The following is a 17,876-nucleotide window of genomic DNA, read 5'->3' as shown; positions in this document are numbered from 1 at the left end:
GGTTGAGAGGAGACAGGAGCAAGTTGTGCTTTAAAGAAACCAAAATATATTCTAATGAGGAACATACATGCATACATCATTAAAGTTCTGTGAGCTGACTGAATATCATAGTGTGGCTCTCTAATGCCCTCGCCCCAATAGGAAGAGGTAAAGAGGAGAGAGACAAGAACAAGATGCGTTACTACTTCTATAGAAAAGTAAAATTTATGAATAACATTGGATTTTATTTTAACAAGTAGTGTCTGCTGATTGAACATATAACATATAGCTCGCCGATGCCACATTAGGAAGAAGAAAAGAGGAGACAAGACCAAGTTGTGCAATCACTTCAAAGAAAAGCTAAATACATTCACATGACAAACATGCATGTTTTGAATCTTTTCAAAAACTAGTGTAGGCTGATTAAATATTGTAGCGTGCTGTAGACTGACTAAATATGGGTTTGTGTGTTTTTCCGGGCCAATAACCTTGACATCATATTACTCCATTATTGCTTCGATAATTATTGTGCCTCCCTAATAATAATATTAATAATCACTTACTCTTCAGATATTAGGCCTGGTAAATAAGAACAGATGACAAGCTTGAAAATGAGTTATTTTTCCTTGATATGTCTGGGACGTGGAATGTTCCTGGTTGCTCCTCATGTTCCACATCATGTTTCCTCATCAGAGACAATTCTTGAACGTGAACAAACTAGCAAGTGTTTTTAGGGACTTCATTCTAGACCATTCATAGACTTTCTGGACTAGTTTACAGGCTGGGGGCGTCGCTGCTGTCATGCACTTTCCTGACGAATTTTCAACATGTTACCTAGTGTTGACTATGTTTGTGTACTGTAATGCTAAATGTAATTCACCCTGGTCATCCTGAAAGGGGGATACCACTTGTGAGGTCCCTTCTCAAGGTTTCTCTTTTTCCTCACGCTGAGGTTTTGAGTTGTTCCTTGCCCGCATGTTGGTTTAAGATCAGGTAATTGTGTCATTGTAAGCCTGTGCAGTCCTTTGAGACATTTTTGTGATTAAGGGCTATACTAATAAATTTGACTTGAATTTGTCTTGACAAATGAATAAAACCAGCTCCATTTTGGATATTCAATCCAAACAAGCTGAAGAGGTTCCTGGACAATAACAAAAAGGATTTATAGGACTTTAAAAGTGTCAGCGATCTGTTCTATCTTGTACTTCACACCGCGATAAAAGTGTCCGAAAAGTTTAGAGCGGTCTTAGGTGGTTAAATTTTACACGGCCTTTAAAAGTGCAGCCGAAAACACGGATGGTAGTAAAAAACTGAATTTGGTGGCTGGGTCTGAGATTCATGAGTTTGCCACTACAAATGTATATTGTATTTTTAAAAGATTATGACGTTTTTAATTGGCTTAAAGTGTAATTTGATATTGATATAGACATTATTATCAAATCAAGTCACACCAGACAAATAATGCATAGTTAATACGAAAAAAACATATATAAATCGCACCAGACTATAAGTCGGATTTTGGGGGGAAATTAATTCAAAAAAATCCAACACCAAAAACATACATGAAATATTGAAAGGCAATTTAAAATTAAAATAATATAGAGAAGAACCTGCTGAATAAGAGTACAGTACCATAACCTTACATGATTGACAAGCCTGGTAATATCAGTAACAACGTAACATATCAAGAGTTATTTTGATAACTCCAACATTTTTCGACACAAAAATGTTGAAATGATCAACACAGGCCTAGAGCGCCCTCTTGTGGCTCAACGGGTAAACAACATAGGAAACTATATACCTGGTAATAATGAGTTGATAAATTGGCATTATGAGTCACGGTAAGAGTTGCACCCACGGCTTTTTCGTAAAATAATACATTTAATAAATTACTTTGTGATTTTTTTGGGGGTTAAAATAAAAAAAAATGATACTTTAAAGAAGTAAAATGATCTGCCATCTGGCATCGCAGATATTTTATTTGCATTAGTTGTATTTCTATATATTTATTAAATACACTCAAACGAGAAATTGTTTGATATTAATGACATACTGCTATTTTTTTTCTTTACTTCTTTTACAAAAAAGATGCACTAATATTCAAAAAAGTATCTCCCCCCGAATGTTTTATCCGTAAAATAAGAAAAGTGATGTTTATAAGACTCTGACTGGCTGGCAACCAGTACAGGGTGTCCTCTGCATACTGCCCCATAATGGTTGGAATGGGCTCCAGCACCCCCGCGGCCCTACTGAGGATAAGCGGAGCAGATAATGGAAGGGCTTTGGAACAACCCGGGCGCAGAGGCGACTGGCAGGACACCAAAAGGATGGGACTGCGTACGGTACTCCAGCTCGGGGAACGCCGCAGACCGTGGCAAACTTGGGGAAGCGCGGTGGAACCGAAGCTCCAACGAAGACCCAGCTGCACTGACGCGGGGGACCTCTCGCCCCGACCGCTAAAGCCCGAACGCGCTCCCGGGCCTCTTAGGCTCCGAGCAGGTGGGCACAGCTGCTGGGAATTGTGTGGGGGCGAACCGGATTTGTCTGGGGTGGCAGAGCGGCACACCACAGCGACAGGTCACAACCGGGCAGCCTCATGGCTGTAGTCTGTGCCCGACTGCAGCAGTATCCCCGCTGCGCCCCCCCGGAGCAACGAGTTCCAGACATCAGCTGGGCGACCCTGTGAAGCAGGTCCGCGCCCAACTTCCGCCATCACCCTGCCGTGCTGCCCAAATGCCGCCTTTACCCCTCCGTGCTGGACGACAGTGGGCGTGACGGGTGCCGGCCTGATCTGGGCGGCCCCTCCCCCTCATTCCCTGGTACAGCCTAAGCCCAGTTATATTTTTAATCACTCGACCACAACGGGTTAAACCTATACCTTCCCATCACCAAATTGCTCGAAAACAACAGCTGGAGACTGTACGTAAAGCTCTAACGTAATGCTGAATTTTCCGACCGACACATTGCATTTATCGGTCAGAGATCGATAAAGTCGGAGAAAATGAAAAATAATTTGATGCCACGTGATTATAGTCATTAGCTCTATCATGCAGATAAGACAGAGGAAAAAATACAATATTTGAGGGTTACATTTAAGAATTCTAGATAAACTTTATGACCTTTTCAAGGCTGCGATTTGCGCTTTTTCAAGTTTTTAAGAGCCGCGCGAACCCTGTAGTAAGATGGTGTCATGATTACCGATGTGAATCACCTATGCCCGCTCCTTTGATGTCAACTGCCTCTGACTCTGATAGGATACCTGTCCCTTTTTAATCCTACTCCTATCTGTCCCCTTTTGTCAGTCTGTCTGCAAACCTCAGTTAACACTAGGCAAACCTTTTTCGATCCCGACTCCCACCTGCATTGGTTCCCCGTTAGCCTAAGATGTGATTTCAAGGTTCTCTTAGTATTATACAAAATTATACATGGACTTGCTCCCTCATATCTTTCAGATCTGTTTTCCCCCTATGTTCCGGTCCGAAGCCTTCGTTCTGAGAGCGCCGGTCTTCTGGTGATCCCAAGAGCCAAGAAGTATTCCGCTGGTTCGAGAGTGTTCTCCATCCGGGCACCGGTGCTGTGGAATGCTCTTCCCCCTGAGATACCATCTGCAACCTCAGTGGAAATGTTTAAATCTAAGCTTAAAACACACTTCTACTCTATAGCATATGAATAACCTGTACTTTTCGTGGACAATATCTCTGTATTATTTGAGATTGCAACATCCTTTGCTGTCTGGTAATCCTGAAAGGGGGATGCCACATGTGCGGTCCCTTCTCAAGGTTTCTTCATTTTCCTCATGTTGAAGTTTTTGAAATTTTCCTTGCCCTCATGTTGGTTCCAGATCAGGGGATGGCGTAATAATAGTCTGAAAAAGTAGTCTGTGTAATAACCTGTGAAGCCCTTTGAGACTCTTTGTGATTAACGGCTATACAAATAAAAATTACTTGAATTGACTGTTTTTTGTTCCCGTCTGTCCCCCGGCTTCGACCCGTTTTTTATCCTGACCACGTCTACTCTACCGTCCGGGCTTTCGACCTCTTTTTGTCCCCGACCACGTCTACTCTCCTTTTCTGGCTTACGACTCGCTTACGGCCCCGACCATGTTTTTGCTCTCCTGTCCCAGCTATCGACCCGTTTTTCTGTCCTTGACATTGCCATCGCTCGCTAAGCAAGATCCTATTCCGTGTTCGGATCACAATCAGAGTACGAGAGCGGCTTGCTTCCCGCGCCTAATGAACACCGGATCGTGGACGCAGCCCTTCCTCTTTCCTTTAATAAAACTTGTGAGAAACCTAACGCAGTTGAGTCCTGTTTCCTTTCTGGTCCTGACAGATGGTGGCTTGATGTGTCAATTTGTGTAGTATATTACACATTTCTAAACCTACAAGTAATTTTAATGGGACAGTACACATGATTTAGCTTTTTATTTGAATCTATAGTGTTTGATTTACATTAATAATGTATTTTCACACCACTAGGGGTCACTTTGTAATACACACTGGGGTTTCGATAGAACTATGATATAGGAATACAGGAAATATAAGAGGGTATACCTGATGCACGGGAAAATGAGAGATGAAGCGCACAGGGTCGGGAGATCTGACAGCGTTTGCGATCTCCATGCAACATCCGAGTGCCTGCCACGGCTCATCTGCATTCATCCACCATTTGCGACCCTGAGGAGACAAACACCAGCGTGAGGCACGGCAACCCGCATACATATTTCATAAAAAGCCGAAATAGAAAGCAGATTCTAATGGCCGAGAGCTTTAAAAATGTAAGAATGAAGTATTGTATGGAAAAGACGAACGTGATGCAATTCAAGTCAGCTGCTAGTGCTGAGCAAGGTTGGCCAATTAAAGGCAAGAGTTCTCTTCCAGAATCAACATTTCAATTAAAAATATGGTGTTTTATGTTTTGTATCTTATTACGTATGTTCTATGATCGTCCAGTTTGTTCATTTTGTTCCCCGCCCAGTGCAATTTAAAAAAACTTCCTATAGAATTTTCCGCTTATGAGGTACTACCGTGTATTCCAGACTATAAATCGCAGTTTGGCCGGGGGTGCGATTTATAATCCGGTGCTACTTATATATGTGATTTTTTTCCTTCTTAATTGTGCATTTCTTGGCTCGTGCAATTCACAATTCCGAGCGACTTATAGTAATCCATCCATCCATTATCTGCACAGCTTATCCTCGAAAGGTTCGCGGGGGTGCTGAAACTTATCCCAGTCATCCTTGGGCAGTGGGCAGGGGACACCCTGAACTGGATGCCAGGGCACTTATCGTAATAATTTTAGAAAGTTTTTTATTATGTCTGAGCCGTTTGAGCTCGCACTGTAAGAAAATTAAAATGTAAAATATTGCAGAATAAATTTGGTCTTATTTTACAAAAATAATGATTACAATGGGCAGCACGGCGGCACAGTAGTTAGCGCGTGTGCGGCACAGTTCTGAGGTCATGAGATTGAACCACCTGTGTGGAGTTTGCATGTTCTCCCCGTGCTTGCGTGGGTTTCCTCCGGGCACTCCAGTTTCCTCCCACGTTCCAAAAACATGCATTTCAGGTGAATTGGCTGGTCCAAATTGTCCCTAGGTGTGAATGAGCGAATGAGTTGTCTGTCTCTGTGTGCCCTGCGACTGACTGGCAACCAGTTCAGGGTGTCCCCTGCCCACTGCCAGAAGACGGCTGGGATGGGCTCCTCCACCCCTGCGACCCTATTGAGGATAAGTGGTGTAGATAATGGATGGATGGAATAATTACAGTGTTGAAAAAAAACATATAGGACAGGATTTTGTTATTGATTAATTATTCGTATTAGTTTGCAAATATTGAAACAAACAAAGCAAATATTCCAGATGCATTCTTTACTTTTTAATTAATTATATCAAAAAAATTATATATAAAAACTGAATGTAGAAAAATTATGTGTATCACAGATACTTAATTTTTTTACTATTATCATTCTTCAAAAAAATACAATGTTACAAAACATTAGATAGTGGAGATATTTTTGCAAATCCTTTTGTAAGATTTTTATCATTTTAATAAAATACAATGTAGTAAAACATAATATTTAAATAACATTGCTATTTGTTATTAATTCATAAAAAACCAGCATGCAGTAACATATAATTTGGCCAATTTTATTTATTAATTTAACCCCTAAAATGAAAAGAAAACATCAGAATATTGACGATAATTTTGCAAATTATTTTAAATTATATCACCAAAGAAAAAAAATTGAATGAAGTTAAAAAAAAAAAAAGTTTCACTGGTAAATAATTTTAGAGGTATCATTTCAATTACTCTCCAGAAAAAAAGAAAATATGGTAAAATACAAAATTACAATAAAATCATTAATCAAAAAGATGAAGTTTATATTGTCAATTTATCAAACATTAGAGCCCATCTTGATTATTGAAAATATAAACAAATGAATACAAAAATAAAAATGAGAGTGTGCCTTATTTGTATTCAGTGGTCATGTGATCAAACCTCCTATGTGGAGTTTGTATGTTCTCCCCGTGCTTGCGGGGATTTCCTGCGGGCACTCCGGTTTCCTCCCACATTCCAAAAACATGCATGCCATGTTGATTGGCCAGTCCAAATTGTCCCTAGGTGTGAATGAGCGAGCGAATTGTCTGTCTCTGTGTGCCCTGCGACTGGCTGTCAACCAGTTCAGGGTGTCCCCTGCCCACTGCCTGAAGATAGCTGGGACGGGCTCCAGCACCCCCGCGACCCTACTGAGGATAAGCGGTGCAGATAATGGATGGATGGATGTATTCAGTGACTTTAAATACACAATCTATTTCTTTTAAAAAATATTTTTCAGATTAGGGTATAATTCACATAAGTAAATAACTCATTGCACTTGTAGAAAGCACATGTTTAGTGGTTGATTGAGCCTATTTCATCCCTATTTCTAGAAATTATAACCGGGTAATAACAATGTAATAACATGATTGTCATTTTAGAAATGCATATCAAACTGTTAGGCCTTGGCACTAACAAAAAAGTAGCTCCGAGCTTCAAAACATTTGGTGACCCCTCGCTTTATTCGAAAAGCAATAAAGTTGAACCCACATTTAAGGGGTTGTCAGCAGAGTCCAGAACATCCTCCATGACAGATTCAGCGTACTCAAGCCTTTCTTGGAGCGAGTTCCTCTTCTTCAAACCCGTCAAATTGATCAAGTGGATCTTCAGCCAGTCCAGACCCTTCGGCCCGAGCGGCTTCCCTTGGGCGAACAGCAAGACGGAGCGAGTCACGTCACTCCCCAGATGGTTAAAATGCGGGGGGCAGGGGTACGTCCGTCCCCTGAAGTCCATATTATGCGGGAACCAAAAGATCTCGTCTCTGACGTGGTTGGCGATGGACAGCTTGTAGAGAGCGTCCATGCGCAAGCTGTGCATCTCATTGTATTGCTTCCTGGCGTTGATCACCTCTCCCTTCATGAGGGCCTTCTCGGTGGGAGTGGAGGAATCTTGTCTATGCCAGTGGGGAATTTGAGGGGCTTCAGACAACGGAGGAGGTATACCTAACGGATTGCTCCCTCGATCGTTAAAAATGGAGATGATGATGTCCAGAAGAGGTTTGTTAATCTTCCAGGCACAGTTCCCAAGTTGGTTGAGTGAGTCCATGATAGGTTGAAAGTTCTGGCATTGTTCCAGTAAATTCTGGTGCTGGGTAGCCCCGTCTATGGTGCGCATTATCTTGGCAGGGGTTAGAAGGTACGCGCCGAACGTGGCCGAGGTCCAAGGGATAGGAGGGCAGCGCATGGGCATGACGGAGGAGTTGAAGGTGAGCTTGGTCTCGCTGGCCTCCCGTTGCATCCGATTTAGGATGGGGTGGGGCTTAATGAAGCCCACCTAAAGGAAGAGAGATGAGGTGAGGGCTCAAAAAAACTTCTGATTGCAGTTCTGGAAGAAAAACTGACTTTAAAGGATAAGTCAAAGTCAAAATAGGCTCCAAATAGTGTTCTATCCCCCACAAACATTCTAAACACTGCATTCAGATGAAGCAGCAAAATATACTTGTTTTTATCCCTTTATTGACAGACATTAAAAAAAGACACTCGAGGAAACTGGTCAGATTGCCATTTTAGTGGGACTAAGCTAAGTTTTCGGTTCGGGCCACTGAAGCATGCCAATTGTAGCCTACCTAAAATGAATGAACTGTTTTGCCCAGAGTCCATTTTCCCAGTGGACTATTGCTGAAAGCAAAAGTATAGAAGGCCAATTTTTGTCATGTGTGGCAGCTCTTTTTTCAGTTGTTTCTGCCTAAAATGAACTGCACTAATGTGGCTGTGGTCCATTATCCACAATCCAATACCGCTTCAAACGGGGAACTTGTCTGCTGTTTCGGGCCGCCTTAAATTAAATACAATGTTGTGGCCGCTATGCATTATCTTCAGGTAACTATTGTTGTTTTTTGTCCAATCTGACTTAAAACTGCATGGCTTTGGTCGTGATCCATTATTGGCAGTGGACTAATCTTAAAGCGGCGGTGGATGTGTCATGCGTGGCGGCTTTTTATCAGTTCCTGCCGCCTAAAATAAACATGACGTGTGCGGCCATGATCCATTACCCCCGATCGACTACTGCTGAGAACGGGTGCTACAGAGCAAGTGTTTTGTTTATTTCCTTCCGCCCTAAAATGTAAAGCACCCGTACAGGTAAAAAATGGGGTGGGGGGTCGGTTGGGGTTATGTGGGGTTCCAACTTTGAAATGAAAAGTATGCATTTATATAGCGCTTTTCAAGTCAAGACTTCCCAAAGCTCTTTACAGTGTGCTTCACATTTTCCAATAGCGGTCGTGCAGCCATGTAAGGCGCTAACCTGCTTATTGGAGGCATTAGAGGTTCAGTGTCTTACCCAAGGACACTTCGACATGTAACACGGAGCAGCCGGGATTCGAACTGCGATCTTTTGATCCCAAGACAAGCACTCTACCTCCTGAGCCACTGCCGCCCAGATTTCATCATTATGGTGGGGTTCTGTTCTTCATTAAACACAATAAACCAAGGTTTACAGTTTTGTATGCACCATTTTCTTTATAAACATTTGACCTGTAATAATATTGCAATTAAAAATATATACTTTTAAGAATAATTTTGAAATATGTGTGTGCTTTTTTTTAAGTAAGTATATTATTTTCATTTTCCTTATGTTTAGGTTTTTGAGTTTTTCCTTGCACTCATGTAGGTTTTAGATCAGGGGATGGTGAAATGGTAGTCTATGGTTTGCAATGATCTGTGGTCTGTGCAGGCCTTTGAGACTCTGTGATTAAGGGCTATACAAACAAACATGACTTAACTTGACTTAACTTAACAGAAAGCAGGTATTGTGCCTCCTTTTTAGAAACCATCCACTCCAAAAAGCTGTATTTTCAAGCTTTACAATTAATGGGTTAAAAATAGTCTTATGACTAAATATCATTATAAGACTGTTTTTTTGGTATTTGTTTTTCAAAAGGATGTTTTTAATCAGTTATCAGTAAGAAAAAAAACTGTTGTTGTGTCTACAAGAAATAGCAAACTGTATTTTCTATCTTTACAATTATTTTTTCAAAATTACTCTTACGAAAAACAAGCAACTTCAGTGCAAAAAATAAACAAGACCGACATTGCTTTGCACCACTCAGACTGTCACGCTGCGTGCTAAAGTCATTAGGTAGCTCCCCTGATGAGCTAACCTCCAAAGAGAGCAACGGCGGAAAAAAAAATGGGAAGAAAAGTCATATCAAATGCAGCGACAGCAAGAACCACCACAAAAGGTGAAAACTCAATTTCCAAGTTCCCCTGGCACGGTCACGTCACCTTCCAACAGAGTCTGGTGGCGACCAATCGGCAAGCCAATTAAAAAAAGAGACTTTGAAAAAAGAGGGATTAGCTCGGATTCTTAAGCGCGGTTTTATAATTCGGCCTCATGGGAAAGCCGTGCTTGCTGTTGGGGTGAATAAAGGTGACATCGACTTAAGGGGGACAAAAACACGAGGTCAAGTGTATTCATGATTTCGGTCGTTATTCATCTTGAAGAAAAAATGATTGCAATTTTAAGGAATTTATTCTAACAGGGGCAGCACGGAGGCGCAGTGGTTAGCGCGTGTGTGGCACAGTTCTGAGGTCATGGGTTGAAATCTAGCTACCGGACTTCCTGTGCGGAGTTTGCATGTTCTCCCCACTTGCGGGGGTTTCCTCCGGGCACTCCGGTTTCCTCCCACATTCCAAAAAACATGCATTTCAGGTGAATTGGGCGGTCCAGATTGTCCCGAGGTGTGAATGAGCGAGTGAGTTGTCCCTGTGTGCACTGCAACTGTCTGGCAAACGGTTCAGAGTGTCCCCTGCCCACTGCCCGAAGATAGCTGGGATGGGCTCTGGCACCCCTGTGACCCTACTGAGGATAAGCGGTACAGATAATGGATGGATGGATGGTTCTAACAGTTAGATGACTGTGGAAAAAAGTGACTCATAGTCCAGTATAAAAAAAATCTTAACGTATCGGCAGAAATTGTGCTTATTTATTTATTCTTATTTATTTTTCTAGTTTTTCTCACAAAATAATATATATCCATCCATCCATCCATTGTCTTCCGCTTATCCGAGGTCGGGTCGCGGGGGCAGCAGCGTTAAAAGGGAAGCCCAGACGTCCCTATCCCCAGCCACCTCCTCCAGCTCATCCGACGGGACCCCGAGGCGTTCCCAAGCCAGCCGAGAGACATAGTCTCTCCAACGTGTCCTGGGCCGCCCCCGGGGCCTCCTGCCGGTGGGACATGCCCGGAACACCTCCCGAGGGAGGCGTCCAGGAGGCATCCTTATTAGATGCCCGAGCCACCTCAACTGGCTCCTCTCAACACGGAGGAGCAGTGGCTCTAACCGAGTCCCTCCCGGATGACTGAGCTTCTCACCTCATCTCTAAGGGAGAACCCAGCCACCCTGCGGAGGAAACTCATTTCGGCCACTTGTTTCCGGAATCGAGTTCTTTCGGTAATGACCCAAAGTTCATGACCATAGGTGAGGGTAGGAACATAGATCGACCGGTAGATCGAGAGCTTTGCCTTTCGGCTCAGCTCCCTCTTCACCACGACAGACCGGTACAGGGTCCGAATGACGGCAGACGCTGCACCGACCCGTCTGTCGATCTCCCGTTCCATCCTACCCTCACTCGTGAACAAGACCCCAAGATACTTGAACTAATCCACTTGGGGCAAGACCTCCTCCCCGACCCGGAGGGAGCATACCACCCTTTTCCGACTGAGAACCATGGCCTCGGACTTGGAGGTGCTGATCCCCATCCCGGCCGCTTCACACTCGGCTGCGAATCGCTCCAGCGAGAGCTGAAGATCACGGCCTGAGGAAGCCAACAGCACCACGTCATCTGCAAAAAGCAGTGACGCAATGCTGAGGCCCCCAAACCGGACTCCATCCCCGCCAAGGCTGCGCCTAGAAATTCTGTCCATAAAAGTTATGAACAGAATCGGTGACAAAGGGCAGCCCTGTCGGAGCCCAACCCTCACCGGGAACGAATCCGACTTACTGCCGACAATGCGGACCAGACTCTGGCACCGGGCATACAGGGACCGCACAGCCCGGATAAGACTGTGCGGTACCCCATACTCCCGAAGCACCCCCCACAGGGCCTCCCGAGGAACACGGTCGAATGCCTTCTCCAAGTCCACAAAACACATGTAGACCGGACAGGCAAACTCCCATGCACCCTCAAAGACCCTGAAGAGTGTATAGAGCTGGTCCAGTGTTCCACGGCCAGGACGAAAACCACACTGTTCCTCCTGAATCCGAGATTCGACTTCCTGGCGGACCCTCCTCTCCAGTACCCCTGAATAGACCTTACCAGGGAGGCTGAGAAGTGTGCTTCCCCTGTAGTTGGAAAACACTCTCCGGTCCCCCTTCTTAAAGACGGGAACCACCACCCCAGTCTGCCAGTCCAGAGGCACTGTCCCCGATGTCCACGCGATGTTGCAGAGGCGCGTCAACCATGACACGCCCACAACATCCAGAGCCTTAATGAAGTCCGGGCGGATCTCATCGACCCCCGGGGCCCTGCCACCGAGGAGTTTTTTGACAACCTCGGTGACTTCAACCCCAGTGATACGAGAGCCCAACCCAGAGTCCTCAGGCCCTGCTTCCCCAGAGGAAGACGTGCCGGTGGGATTGAGGAGGTCTTCGAAGTACTCCGCCCACCGATTCACAACGTCCCGGGTCGAGGTCAGCAGCGCCCCATCGGCACTATACACAGTGTCGATGGCACACCGCTTCCCCCCCATCCGTCGGATGGTGGACCAGAATTTCCTCGAAGCCGTTCGGAAGTCGGCTTCCATGGCCTCGCCAAACTCCTCCCATGCCCGAGTTTTTGCCTCGGCAACCGCCAAAGCCGCATTCGGCTTGGCCAGTCGATACCTGCCAGCTGCTTCCAGAGTCCCACAGGCCAGGAAGGCCCGATAAGACTCCTTCTTCAGCTTGACGGCATCCCTCACCGCCGGTGACCACCAACGGGTCTGAGGGTTGCCGCCGCGGCAGGCACCGACTACCTTACGGCCACAGCTCCGATCAGCCGCCTCGACAATGGAGGCGCGGAACATAGTCCACTCGGACTCAATGTCCCCCGCCTCCCTCGGGACATGGGCGAAGTTCTGCCGGAGGTGTGAATTGAAACTTCTTCTGACAGGAGATTCTGCCAGCCGTTCCCAACAGACCCTCACAACACGCTTGGGTCTGCCGGGTCAGGCCGGCATCTTCCCCCACCATCGAAGCCAACTCACCACCAGGTGGTGATCAGTTGACAGCTCCGCCCCTCTCTTCACCCGAGTGTCTAGAACATGCGGCCGCAGGTCCGACGAAACGATGACAAAGTCGATCATCGAACTACGGCCTAGGGTGTCCTGGTGCCAAGTGCACATATGGACACCCTTATGTCTGAACATGATGTTCATTGTGGACAGACCATGACGAGCACAGAAGTCCAATAACGAAACAACACTCGGGTTCAGGTCAGGGGGGCCGTTCTTCCCAATCAGGCCCCTCCAGGTCTCACTGTCATTGCCCACGTGAGCGTTGAAGTCTCCCAGCAGTACAAGGGGGTCCCCAGGGGGCGCGCTCTCAAGCACACCCTCTAAGGACCCCAAGAAGGGTGGGTACTCCGAACTGCTATTTGGTGCATAAGCGCAAACAACAGTCAGGACCCGTCCCCCCACCCGAAGGCGGAGGGAGGCTACCCTCTCGTCTACCGGGGTGAACCCCAACGTACAGGCGCCGAGCCGTGGAGCAATTAATATGCCCACACCGGCTCTGCGCCTCTTGATTTTTTTTTCCACAACAAAATGTCATTTATACTCCAAAAAGTTTTTTTTATACCTGTTTAGCAGATGGTAGATCATTTTTCTGATTATAATTATTAACAACTTATATTTTCAAATAATTTTACATTATTTTAAATGTTTTTCAAAAATATCTTAAAACAAAGAAGAATAGACCTAAAATAAACTAACTTTTCTGCCAATGAGGAGGGATTTTTCTTTTTTCAGTGGAAAATGTACATAAAATGTTGCTGATTATAAATTGATATACTTTTCTACATATATTTAATTGTATTTCTCCGTTTAAATGAGAAAAAAATCCTTGTCTAAACAAGCAAATGACAGCTAATTTTGCTTATTTTAATATTTTCTTCCTTTATTAAAACTGTAATAAAAAAGAAATCTGAAAAACAATATACAGTCCAATTATTTGATGATTGCATTAAACAACATTTTCTGCTAACAGAGTACGATTTTTGGGGGGGCAAAAATAAATACCCTATTGCCAGAAAATCTTGCCTACTTTTAGTATAGTATTTATCTCATTTTCAGAGATTGTATATTATTACGTTAAAGAAAAAAACCTCTTAAAATAAGCAGTTATATTATATAGCAAATGGTAGATAATTGAGCTCATTTTGAGGAATATATTTTCCCACATAAGGAAAAAAATGAGTAAAACCCAATGCTGAATCTGATTCCTTATTGAAATTATTGAAGTTATTCTCACAATAATTTTTATCCAAATGTTTTGTATCAGTGTCTGAAATAATGTCTGCCCGGACGCCTGCATCTTTTACATCGGGCGTACAACTTACAAAATGTTTCCGCCCGGGTGGCTGACAAAAAATTATTATTTTTTTTTACAAATAAAATGTTTCATTCTGATTTCGAAATCTTCGTTTGTTTCTGAAATTTCGGAATTTCGGTTCGTTTGGAAATTTCGGAATTTCTGTTCGTTTGGAAATGTGCATACTCGGCAGCCAATCAGAAGCCTGCCGAGCGTTATAAGGTCGCGCATTTGCATATCATTTTCCAAATTAGACGCACAGAGAACACAAGAAAAATGGAGAAGTGGTTAGGAATTGTTAAGATTTGTCAATTTAATAGCGCTCTTACTCGTGGTATTGCGGCAAGACGTTTTCCATTGTGTGACGTCATTACGCACGCACTATATTTCGTTTTGCTAATTGTTGATTACTTACTTACTTACATGTTGTATTGAATGGAGTCGTGTTCTTGTTTGCTTGCTGTTGAGGAATAAATATGCTTAAAGGCTGAACCACAATGTCCTATTTATCTTCTCACGCATGAGGAAACTGCACACTCTGACATATCCTTAACAGGAATCAAGCTAAAACCTCAGCCCCAGAAGAAAGATTCCAAAGTAGCTAACAAAATTGATGACGCTACAAAATGTAAACGTACATTAAAAGCATCGTGGAAAGAGAAGTTCACGTGGCCAGTAGCAGACAACGCAATGCAAACATTGCATGAATGAAGATGAGTAAATACAGGTACATACTGATGGCAGATGGAAAACAACGATGTCATATACATGCAGTGAATATTATAAGTAGATTTATAATAAACTTATTTTTAAAGTGTTGTTCTGTTATATATTCTGATTATCAATCCTTAATACTTTGCAACAATGTTTTTTGGGGGGGGATTAGTCGTCTTATTGTGTTTCAGGTTGAGGAAAATGGGGCAGGTAACTTTATGGTTGCGGACACCAGGGCAGACAACTCTGAAAATTTGTCTGCCCTGGGGTCTGCTAACTTTTTGGCATGAGTTTCAGACACTGATTTTATATATATATATATATATATATATATATATATATATATATATATAGATGTATAGATATGTGGATATAGATAGACACATACATATATAGGAATATTTTTTATACAATCCCAAAATGTTTGCATTACTTTTTCAAGCAAATCATCACATTAAGATCAATTATGACACTTAATAATGAGCCTACTTGTTTGTTGGCACGGAAAGAGTACATATGATAGAGGGCGGGGATGTGTTTCCTCTCAGGGGACGGGTTGAGGATGTCACTGATGATTTTCAAGTTCTTGACCATCAGCTCCAGCAGGAAAGTTCCCAGTTTCAGCGTGACGATGTGAGGCCACGACGGTTGGCAGGCCCGTAGCGAAGGCCCCGACTGGTGCTCCCGTTCCAGTCTGCACCACTCCTCCCGGGGAAGGAGCTTTGAAGTCTTGGAGAGAGATAGTACAAAATCAGGCTGTGTGATGTACTGTCACAACAAGGAATGAATGGTAACTGTTTTTTTCCTACTGCTAAACGATAAAATCCTGCCCCTGCCACCATTAACTGTATGTAACATTTTGAAAAAATATGAAAATCAACGAGCTGTTAATCTAAGTTAAATCGGCATTGGCGCACAAAAACAGACAGGAGTGCAACAAATAAAGAAAACGAGAACAAACAAAAAAAACTTAAAGTACTAGCTAAAGTTAAGAAGCCCAAGCTCCCAAATGCACCCCGCAAAGTATGAAGAGGTAGAAAAGAGACAACCAAGTACTGGTACAACAGTACTTCCTTGTTACTTCACAGCCTTTGTGCATGCTAGGTTGTAAAATATCCTGCGATCCATTATCCCAGATCGCATATTGCTTCAAGCTAAGGTCGGCAGAGTGCATTTTTGTTGATTTGACAGCTATTTTTGCTGTTATTTCCAACAAAATGTGAACCACGCTCATGCAGCCGTGATACCTTATCCCAAAACGCATATTGCTGGGAGCGGGCCAGGCACTCTTTTTGGGCCATTACTGCATCCCTACCTTGAAAGTGCACTTGTGAGGCTGTGATCCCTTATCTCCAGACCTAAATCACTACGAGCAGGGCCTTGTGGTAGGAGTCGTGCCAGACAGGCCGGCTTTAAATGAAATGCACAGTTGTGGCCGCAATTGTTCATTCCTGGTTGACTATTGCTCAGAGCAGTGGCCGACAGAGCCGGTTCGGGCTGCTTAAATATACCATTGTGGCTCACCTGAAAAAAAATGCACTCTTTTGACTGCAACGTTTTATCCCAAGTCTACTTTTGCGGGGTAGAGGAAGCAATTTCGTCTCATGTGAGACGGCTTTATTTTCTGTTCTCTTCGCCTAAAATGAACAGCACCCCTGCTGCTGCCATCCATTCCATGATCCCAAGTCAAATATTTCTGCTATTGGAGGCTAGCACAGGGCATGTTAAAAATGAGGGCAGGGCTACTGAGAGAATTTTTTCAAATCACATGGGTATTTAGGCCTCCCCAATTAATTGTAATCACTGAGGGATTATGCTAATTGTTTATACTATGTATATATATATATATATATATATATATATATATATATATATATATATACACAGTGCATCCGGAAAGTATTCACAGCGCTTCACTTTTTCCACATTTTGTTATGTTACAGCCTCATTCCAAATTGTATCAATTTAATCTCCTATCTCAAAATTCTACTCAAAATACTCCATTATGACAATGTGAAAAAGTTTTTTTTTCCTTTTTTGGAATTTATTAAAAATAGAAAACTAAGAAATCACATTTACATAAGTATTCACAGCCTTTGCCATGAAGCTCAAAATTGAGCTCAGGTGCATCTTTTTTCCACTGATCATCCTTGAGATCTTTCTACAGCTTAATTGGAGTCCACCTGCAGTAAATTCAGTTGATTGGACATGATTTGGAAAGGCACACACCTGTCTATATAAGGTCCCACAGTTTAGTGTGCACGTCAGAGCACAAACACCAAGCATGAAGTCAAAAGAACTGTCTGTAGACCTGCGAGACAGGATTGTCTTGAGGCACAAATCTGGGGAAGGATACAGAAAAATTTCTGCTGCTTTGAAGGTCCCAATGAGCACAGTGGCCTCCATTATTCGTAAATGGAAGACATTTGGAACCACCAGGACTCTTCCTAGAGCTGGCCGGCCTTCTAAACTGAGCGATCGGGGAAGAAGGGCCTTAGTCAGGGAGGTGACCAAGGACGCGATGGTCACTCTGTCAGAGTTCCAGCGTTCCTCTGTAGAGAGAGGAGAGCCTTCCAGAAGGACAACCATCTCTGCAGCAATCCACCAATCAGGCCTGTATGGTAGAGTGGCCAGACGAAGGCCACTCCTTAGTAAAAGGAACATGGAAGCCCGTCTGGAATTTGCCAAAAAGCACCTGAATGACTCTCAGACCATGACAAACAAAATTCTCTGGTCTGATGAGACAAAGATTGAACTCTTTGGTGTGAATGCCAGGCGCAATGTTTGGAGGAAACCAGGCACCGCTCATCACCAGGCCAATGCCATCCCTACAGTGAAGCATGGTGGTGGCAGCATCATGCCTTGGTGATGTTTTTCAGCAGCAGGAACTGGCAGACTAGTCAGGATAGAAGGAAAAATGAATGCAGCAATATATAGAGATATCCTGAATGAAAACCTGCTCCAGAGCGCTCTTGACCTCAGGCTGGGGCGAAGGTTCATTTTTCAGCAGGACAACCACCCAAAGCACACAGCCAAGATCTCAAAAGATTGGCTTCAGAACCACTCTGTGAATGTCCTG

At 43.7% G+C, this 17,876-nt stretch overlaps 1 protein-coding gene across 1 annotated transcript in view; it reads right to left on the bottom strand.

Annotated features, from left to right (window-relative positions):
* The window catches only part of polrmt (polymerase (RNA) mitochondrial (DNA directed)), a 74,245-nt gene that overhangs the window by 36,798 nt on the left and 19,571 nt on the right, over positions 1 to 17,876 (bottom strand). Inside the window, exons 9-11 of the mRNA XM_088350188.1 lie at positions 15,287 to 15,526; positions 7,068 to 7,850; positions 4,533 to 4,655 (exon numbers count right to left, since the gene is read on the bottom strand). Of these exons, the coding sequence (XP_088206314.1) occupies positions 4,533 to 4,655; positions 7,068 to 7,850; positions 15,287 to 15,526 (1,146 nt within the window). The remainder of the gene's footprint in view (positions 1 to 4,532; positions 4,656 to 7,067; positions 7,851 to 15,286; positions 15,527 to 17,876) is intronic.

Source organism: Urocampus carinirostris, chromosome 12, assembly GCF_059441175.1.
Source record: "Urocampus carinirostris isolate Australia breed hairy pipefish chromosome 12, RoL_Ucar_1.0, whole genome shotgun sequence".
Lineage (NCBI taxonomy): Eukaryota > Metazoa > Chordata > Actinopteri > Syngnathiformes > Syngnathidae > Urocampus > Urocampus carinirostris.
The sequence above is the reverse complement of the archived record's forward strand: the minus strand, read 5'-3'. Positions and strand labels throughout refer to the sequence as shown.